Here is a 9247-nt window from a genome sequence, read left to right as displayed (position 1 = left end):
TCTGAGAATATAATATAGCTTGTTCTAAAATCTTTTTCAAGTCATCCTTCCTTTAAACCAGTGCTGTCCAAAAGACAATGTGGGCCTCATATGAAACTTGAAGGGAAAAAAAAAAAAACAGGAAAAAAAAAAGCTGAATTAATTTTTAACATTTTATTTACCCCACTATGCCAAAAATATTCTCTCACCAATATACAAAAATTGAGATATTTTTACATTCATTCTTTGTACATCTTCAGTCTGATATGTATTTTATACTGATACCATATCTCAATTTGGACTTAGCCACATTTCAAGGGCTACATAGACAAATGAAACTAAATTATATGTAAAGACCAACTGGCCTGCACATGTCTACTGTCTTGTATATCTGCTTGTAAACAGACACTGTGACTGACAGCCACTCTCCAAATTCTATATTCTGTCATCATAGATGTGCATCAAGATATACTACTAGCAGAATTTAAGACCAGTACTATGTCTGATACTAGATAAATGGCAATAAAAATGGATGCCACATGGAATATTCATTCATCTGTTTACAGATTCTAACACAACTAACAGTAAGTAGATAATTTTTTTCTTTATAGCACTTACTGTAATTACTAATTTTTTTACTTATATTCTGTTTGTGCAATCTGTTTCTCCAATGACATTCCATTAGGGAAGGAACGACCTGTACCTTGTTTTCCATTATACCCTGGACCTTAGTAGAATGTGTTTACACATAGTAGTTAATCGAATACCTGTTAAATGGATGAACACGACCTCGCATTGAATATCAGCCTGAGCCAGCTTGTCATTTCATTGTTTTCCAATAGTTAAGATATATTCCACATTTTCTTACTGAAAGCAGTGAACAGCTGTTTCCTCTTAACAGTTTCTAGTAGCTTAACTCAATTATTAAAAATTGGGAAATTCTCCACTAGTAAGTATCATACTTTTCCTGTCTTCGTCAGACTCTCCTCCTCCAACACAACAAAAGCAGAGTGGATGAGGCACAAATGAACAAGTGTAAGAGAACAGCCTCTCCATCAACCTCCTAGAGAAAAAGGAAAACACATGCACCTAGAAGGAAAAAATAGTGAATATTGTTTCCTACCACAGTCAGTAGTGGCAAGGTTCTTAGAAGCTCTGGAAACTTCAGAAACCCTCTGGCAAACCATTCTAAGTTCCACAAGAGAACTACTGTAGCAGCCATGAAAAAAGAAATCCTAAAACTGGTAAACGCCTTGAATTTTAAAGTAAAATAAAACAGGCATGTAATACCACAACTAAATGCTAAACCTGTTTAAAAACACAAAAACCCAGGTTCAAAATACGTATGATCAAGTCCTGCTAGCCTTGAGCCTGACTTAGAAATCATTTTACTTAAAATGTATACACTGGAAGAATGAAAGAGCTCTTGCCCTTTTATTCTGTATACAATAAAATGGTACTTTTAATACTGGTATTTCCCAAATGATCAGTTTTATAATTTTAGCACCAAAAACTCAACTCCTAATCAAATGTTTCCTGTTTTGCAAACTACTGGAATATAAAACATTTCATATAATTTAAACATTTAGTCATCTATTGTATGTAAATCACTCTTTTAAAAACCAAATCATATTTAAAATGCACTAGAGAAAATTACTTTTCCCTTTTCTTCTTAGGTACATGTTCCAAAAGTGGTGTAAATTCAGCCTCCTCACTGTGCTTTCTTTTCTTTTTTTTCTTTTTACGGTCGCTTTGGTAACCACTGGAGTCACTGCCTTGGAAAAGAGGGTCCTGGTCCTGATCTTCCTGGTGCTTTTTCTTTTTCTTTTTCTTCTTTGGCTTTTCCTCCAGGAGGCCATTCACATTGTTATTCATCTGCATGTCTGTCTCCTTCATGGTAACATCTGCAAAATCTGCTAGCTCTGTGGTACCACCTTCCACTTCATATGGTTCTGGGTCTTTCTTCTTTTTCTTTTTCTTCTTTGGAGGTTTTTCAACAGCTTCTTCAGTGCCAGTTCCTGTTACTTCTTCAGAAACTGCACAGCGCTTGGTTTGTAAACTATGAATTAACAATTTAAACAATTTGCAGAACATTAAGCAAAAATTAAAAAAAATAAGATCATGAATATTCCAATGTGCTAGTAATTTTCTAAATAATGACAGTGGTACAAGATAATATAACTCATAAGCTTCAAATATTCTACCCTATTAGCCCTCAGCACACTGAAATGTCTTGGAAATGTTGAACTTTTTGTTTCCCAAGTACTTCTCCCTCTGTTACACACAAAAATGACATAAATTTTGTCAAAGTATGGCTTCTAAATTTTAGTTTAATGTTCAGTGTTTTCTGAACCAAAGATCACCACACCCAGGCTTATTAGTCAAACCACTAACATTCGATAGAGAAAAATATACTTCTGGTTATTATCAAAGTAATGGCGTTCCTTGTCTACTATCTTAATTCTTGTTTTAAGTAACAGTACATTGTTCTTAACCAATGCTGAAGCAGTATTAGTTCAAAGTTAATTATTTTGTATCACTAAAATAAAAACAAGGATCAATGTAGTAGCCCTCTCTCTATAGAAGCGCAGTCCGATACAGTAGTACTAGCCATGTGTAACTATTTAAATTTAAGTAATTTCAGTAAGATAACTTTAAAAATTCAGTTCATTTTAATTGCACCATAGTGAGGCTACTATATTTCACAAATATGGCACATTTCTATCATCACAGAAAGTTCTACTGGACAGTTGCTCTAGAACTTTAACCCATACTCTTGTTACTTAACAAGGCAGAATCTGGAAAAAGTTTTTAACACAGGAAGTACTCCAAGAGTTTTTTTCCTACCCTGCCATTAAACTTGGCTCCCATGAATCTAGGCTTAAGATCAGAAATTCTTAGAAGAATTTCAGACCAGAAAAATACAGAAATTAAATGATCTGCCTGGTCCAGTGACAGTGACCAAATTGTTTTTGTTTCAACTGTATAAAAATAAAAGCAGACTAATAGTTATGCAAAATGACTCAGCTGTTAGTTTCAAGCTCAGGGATCAACTTTCTAAAAAATAAACAATACTCAGAAGAAGAAAGTTATTAAAATACACAGCAGTTAGCTAAATGTAGAGCTTTAGAGTATTTAATGCACTGTCATTATTACACTTAGGCGATTCCTACTTACACTGACTTTATAGTTTGAAGTACAAATGGACTAATAAAATTATTTCTAAAAGAGGGACTTATGTTCCCTAAATTCAGAATTAAGTAAAAATGATTATCAAAATGGTAGTAATGTGTTTAGGAACTGACCAAGTGATACTTAGTTTTCCCCGAATGCAGAATACTCCAGCAGCGTCTGAATCTAAACGAAATACTTCGAATTCAAGTTCATCACCCACGTTTATCTCCAGAGTCTGCCACTGCTCAGGTGCCATCTGCTCAGGTTTAGGGATGGAGGCATTGAAGCACCCATGTACCAAACAGCCAATGTGGCTGGAAGATACTTTATTAACTGTACCCTGAGAAGAAGGAAAAAAGAATGTTTCATCAAGAAGAGATCCAGAGTTAAAAGGTGAATCAAACTCAAAGAGAAAATATCAAAATAATGAAATAATTTACTTTAGAAAAAGTTTATCTCAAAACCTACCATTAAAACATCACTTTAAGAATACTAAGATTTTAAAAACCTCAAACTTTATTAAATAAGAATTGCATATCAATTGCCTAACTGGATAAACAACTACCTTATTCCCTCTCCCTAGCTAAAAAAAGAAAACCCAAAACCCCTACCTTAGCAGCCACTGGAGGATTCCCTGGGAAGGGGGTTACTCTATAACCATATTGAAACCAAGGAGCAAATACTCTGATATGACCTACATGTGAAGAGACCTCAAGGTAAGAAGCATACGCTTTTTGTAACTAGGATCCACTTTTTTTTTTCCTATAAAGTCTGAATTTCAACACTTAAAGAGCATTCTTTAATAATTAAACTTAGCATAATGGAAGCAGTCCTATTAAAGGACAGCTTACCTTTATATGTAAATCTTGAGCATGGTTATTTTGACTAAACTACAACATTATTAGAAGCTTTAAAACTAAAGTGTAAGTATGTGTTACATGGTGTTAAGTTTAAAATGAAAATTTCCAAGAACCTTAGTTTTCCATTCTTCCCCTTCAATGAAAATCTGAAAAATTTTTTTAAATCACATATTTTGAATTATAGAACTATAAATAATACTAGCATGTATACAATGCTGTTTAATGTCAGCAACTCCTACATGTGACAGACTAAAACTTCTTTGTCATTATCAGGAATCTGGAGTCTCCAACGTTATCTGCTGGATGGTCTGAACAACCTGGTATATCTATACAATGGAATATTATTCACCAATAAAAATAAACAAGCTACCAAGCCATGAAAAGATATGGAAGAACCTTAAAAACATATTGCTAAGGGAAAGAAAACAATCTGAAAAGGTTACATACTGTATGATTTCAATATATGACATTCTGGAAAAGATAAAACTATGGAGACAAAAAACAAAAACACAGTAGTTGCCATGGTTTCCAGGGAAGGGAGGAAGTGATGAATAGGTAGAACACAGGATTTTTAGAGCAGTGACCAATTTTTCCATAGGATACTGTAATGTTGGATACATGTCTTTATACGTTAAAACCCACAGACTGTGCAAAGAGTAAACTCTAAACTATAAACAATGTATCAATATTGGCTCAACTGTAACAAATGTACATTTGTATGTATGTGTCAATAACTGGAAAAACAGTATATGTGTGTTATTTTTTGTGGGGAAGTGAAGAAGTATATAAAAACACTACTTTCCACTTAATTTTTCTATATGTCTAAAATTGTCACAAAGATAAACTTCAGCAATTAAAAACATAGTGGGAAAAGTCTTTTCAAAGTATGGGTTTACAACAATGAATATGGACAAGAAAATGGATCTCAAGGGCCTACCTCACACAAAAAACTAAGATTGATCACAGACCTAAACAGAAAGGTAGAACTACAAAAATTCTAGAATTTTAAAAAAGAGTATCTTAAAAACTGAGGGGTACACAAGTTTCTTAGGATCCAGTAAGCAATAACTACAGAAGTACAATATGACACACTGGACTGCATCAAAATTAAAAGCTGCTGTTTATCCAATGATACCATTAAAAGATACAGACTGGGAAAAAAATATTGACAATACATTTAACTGAAAAGGATTTGTATTGTAACTGTAAAAAGAATTACTATACTTCAATAACAACACACCCAGTTAAAAGGGGACAAACTACTTGAACAGGCCCTTCTGACTGAAACACAGGAAAAAGGACTAATGAGAAAAATACAAATTAGAACCATAATGAAAAACAACTATATGCCCATCAGTAAAATCAAAAGACTGGTACACCAGATGTTGGCAAAGATGCAGAGCAACTTGTTAAGTGTTAAAAAGAGAAATTAGCTAACAGTTTTCCACAAAGTTAAACACACATTTACCTTGTGACCTAGCAATACTGCTTCTAGTTTTCACTTAGGAGAAATGAAAATATATGTTCACAAGAGCTTTATTCATAATAGTTCCTGATAAGAAACAACCAAAATGTCCACTGATGAAGATGGATAATCAAACCGTAATATATTCATAGAAATGAATACGACCAACAATTAAAAGGCAAAAATTACCAATATACATAATACCATGTACGGAACTCAAAAATACGCTAAGTAAAAGGGGCCAGATTTTAACAGTGTATAATGAAAAACTGCACTACCACAGAATTACAGAACGAGCAAATTTAATTTATGATATTGAAATCGTAATAATGGTTGTACCTAGCATAGAGAGAGGATTGACCAGGAAAAGACATGAGGATCACTTCTAAGACAGAATGGTGTATGTATATGCACTTGCCAAAATTCACTGAACTGCATACCATAATCTCTGCATTTTGCTGCATGTAGATTAAATCTCATTTTATTGTATGAAGATTGTATCGTGTTAATTAAATACAAATTAAAAAAAATTGCTCAAATGTATTTGAAGACTGGATCTTATTAAAGGAGTAGAGTAAAAGGAATAATTTAAGTTTTCATTTCACACTTCCTAAACAATTTGAATGTTATTTCTGTGCACGTTTATGATGAAAGTGATGAAAAGGAAAAGCCTACAACCAAGAACTCTATTCAGCAAGGCTCTTACTCATATTTGACGTAGAAATCAAAAGCTTTACAGACAAGCAAACGCTAAAATAATTTAATCAGCAACACCCAATCAGCTTTACAACAAATGTTAAAGGAAGTTCTCTGGTGAAAAAGAAAAGGCCACAACTAGAGCAAGAAAATTATGAAATGAGAGGGAGAGATCAAGACAGCTCATCTCATGCCACAGATACATCAAAAATATATCTACATGTGGAAAAACTCACAGAATACCACCTACTGATGTTAGCAGAAGAACTCATACAACCAAAGCTACAAGAAAGATCACCATGTAACCAGGTTGGACAAAAGGAAAAAACAAACAAGAAAAGGAATTGGAACTAGACCTGTGTGCCTTGGAGGAAGCTGTGAAAGAGGAAATTTCCTCACCCTGGGAGCTCCCTTCAAGGCTGGAAGATCAGCCAGGACAGAAAGGGAGCTTCAGAGCCTCAAAGAATGTAGCAACTAGCTTGCAGCAGGCAGAACAGAGAATGACCAGCAAAGAGTCCTGGCCACCTCCTTACACTCCCCAGCCTGAGTCACGCATCTGCTGGTGTGTGCAGGGGCTGGGTGCTGGAACTTGGGCTTCAGAGGACAGCCCTGGTGAGAAGACTGTTGTTGGTGGCATGTGACAGCCTGAATGGGCTGCAGTGTGGTCTGAGCCGCAACCGGGACTTTTTGAACACAACAACAGAGAGAGATCTGGGCTGACTGCCAGCATTCCCACAGCAGAGGTAGGGCCGAGGTCAAGGCCAACAACAGTGTACTTTGTGAATGCACAAAACAGGTGTCAGGCAACACCAGAGTGCACTTTCTGGTGCAGAGTCCCTGTACTCACTGCACTGTGCACTCAATGCACAGGAATACTCACTGGCTCCATTCCTGGAGGAAGTGCTCCCTTCAACCTCACACTGGCAGCTCAGAAACAGACTTGGAGGCTTCTACTCCAACAACTGGGGAGGAGACCCTGCCCCCCAGCTGGGCTGTGACAACCACAGAGCAGAGGAGACCCCTCTCAACACCTGGTACAGGCTCTGGTCACTGCAATACCAATCACACGCCCATCTAGGAGATAACTCCCAGCACACTGAAGAAAGATGTGGCAAGATCCGTAATAAAAACAGCCTTTGCACAAAAATGTTAGACTCACACAGGCTACACAGGGACACTCCTACATAAAAAAGCCCTTCAAGACCAGAATAGATGTTTCTCCTGAATCCATAGAGTCCAAGAAATAAAGTAAAACGAAGAAGCAGAGGAACCACTCCCAATTAAAAGAACGAGAAATCTCGGAAAGAACAATTAATAAAACATCTCTCCATTCTACTAGTTCCCAAATTCAAAAGACGCAAGGAAAATATTAAAGAAATTAAGAAAAACTATTGGTAGAAATGAAAATCACTGTAATAAGAACTAGAAACTACAGGGAGTAGGGGAAAAGAGAAGATGGCGGAGTAAAAGGACGCTTGTAGCTCACCCTCTCCCACAAATGCACCAATACTCACATCCACAGACCCACTCAGCCAACCAGAGCACCTGCAAACTCCGACAGAACATCGCCCTCTTCAAAAGATAAAGATGCCAAAAATCTGGTAGGAGAAAAGGAAAAAACAAAGAACAAAAGGCAAAGCAGAGCGGACGGGTCCCGCGGGGAGGGAGCGGCAAAGGAGGACTGGCGCTCGCTTGCTGGGTCTCCCCTTTCCAACTGAGAGGCCAGCGGGATGGAGGGGGAGCCTCTGAGGCTCGGATCTGTACAGAGCAGCCCTTGACCAGAACTAAGTTAAACGGGCACAGAGGGTACCCGCAACACCCAGCCCGAGATGAGGGCCGGCAGCTGGGGGCAGGGCCAGGCTGCCCAAGCCGGGTGGAGGACGGGGGCGGCTGCACTGAGGCAGCCCCGGGGGACTGCAGGGGGCTGTGCGCCGTGGCTGTGGGTGCACAGGGCAGAACAACCTGGGCCCTCCATAAAACACGGTTGATGTGCCCTGGGGGGAAGGGTGCACACCCCCATCTCTGAAAACCGTCGGGAAGTTCTGGGGGAAGAGAGGCGGGGCTCAGGCACAGCTGCCACGTCCTCCGGTGCTTAGCACCCAGGCGGGGGCGGGGGCGAAACCTGCATCCGCACCTAAGGACTTAGCAGCCTCAAAGTCCAGACGGAGACTTGTCTACAGCCCGAGGCAGACAGGATCCTTCCATCCTGGTCCCTCAGAGAACTTGCTCCGCCAAGACAAACAAGGAGCAGGGACAAGGCTGTTCTCTCCCTTCATCGAGCCCACCTGCGAAGTGCCAACCCGAGGCAGAGTGCCCAGCGGCACAGAGCAGCAGAGCGACCGGCGCTGGAGACGGAGGGCGGCCCCCCGCCTTTCAGGCAGGAACACAACCCCTGACCACAGTGCTGGGATGGGGTGCGACCCAGCCTCCCACGTGGCCAGTTTGCAACATATGATTGCGGCATTGCGAGTGGCAGTGACCCGCCTGCCCACAGCAAAGGAGAGCTGCACCTGACCCAGTGTTGGGAGGGGGCGCGATCTGCTTGCCGACAGGCTCTGGAGCAGCACAGAGGAGGGCGCCAGTGGAGGGCCTCTGGAAACAGCAAGCTGAGCTTCCAAAACAGGACGAAGACAGAAAGACTGCACATTAAAAGCACACAGTCTCCAGGAGAACACCGACCCCAACCCTTTTTCTTTTTTTAAATGTTTTTACCTGTTCTATTTTCTATTACCCTCTTAATTTTTACTTCTTCATTTTTATTTCTCTTGGGTTTTGATGTCCTGTTATTGATTATACACAGGTTTCAAATACATCTTTTCTCCTTTTTTAAAAGGTTTTAAAAGGACGTCTCAACCCGATTGCTATTCTGCTTCAACTTGCTCTTCTATTATTCATTATACACTGTTTTCAAACCTTTTTTTCTCCCTTCTTTTAAAATTCTTTCTCTTTTCTTTTTTTTTCCTAAATCTTATTCCTACATAGGCATTAGATAGATAAACTCCTTAAGGACCACAATAGACAACTGATACTCCATAAACCACAGTGCCAGAGAGGTATGAGCAAGATGAATAAG

At 38.8% G+C, this 9247-nt stretch overlaps 1 protein-coding gene and 1 long non-coding RNA gene across 2 annotated transcripts in view; one reads left to right on the top strand and one right to left on the bottom strand.

Moving 5' to 3' along the window:
• Positions 1 to 138: 138 nt before the first annotated feature.
• POLR1F (RNA polymerase I subunit F) overlaps positions 139 to 9247 on the bottom strand; it is a 30277-nt gene continuing 21168 nt past the window's right edge. The window contains exons 3-4 of the mRNA XM_010967178.3: positions 3285 to 3493; positions 139 to 2038 (exon numbers count right to left, since the gene is read on the bottom strand). Of these exons, the coding sequence (XP_010965480.1) occupies positions 1633 to 2038; positions 3285 to 3493 (615 nt within the window). The 3' untranslated portion in view covers positions 139 to 1632. The remainder of the gene's footprint in view (positions 2039 to 3284; positions 3494 to 9247) is intronic.
• Positions 3425 to 4562, top strand: LOC123611901 (uncharacterized). The gene is made up of 3 exons (XR_006719001.2): positions 3425 to 3546; positions 3737 to 3869; positions 4287 to 4562. It is a non-coding gene; the product is annotated as an uncharacterized LOC123611901 (long non-coding RNA).

This window comes from Camelus bactrianus, chromosome 7, assembly GCF_048773025.1.
Source record: "Camelus bactrianus isolate YW-2024 breed Bactrian camel chromosome 7, ASM4877302v1, whole genome shotgun sequence".
NCBI classification, from domain to species: Eukaryota; Metazoa; Chordata; class Mammalia; order Artiodactyla; family Camelidae; genus Camelus; species Camelus bactrianus.
Note: the sequence above shows the minus strand (reverse complement) of the source record. Positions and strands in the feature narration are given on the sequence as shown.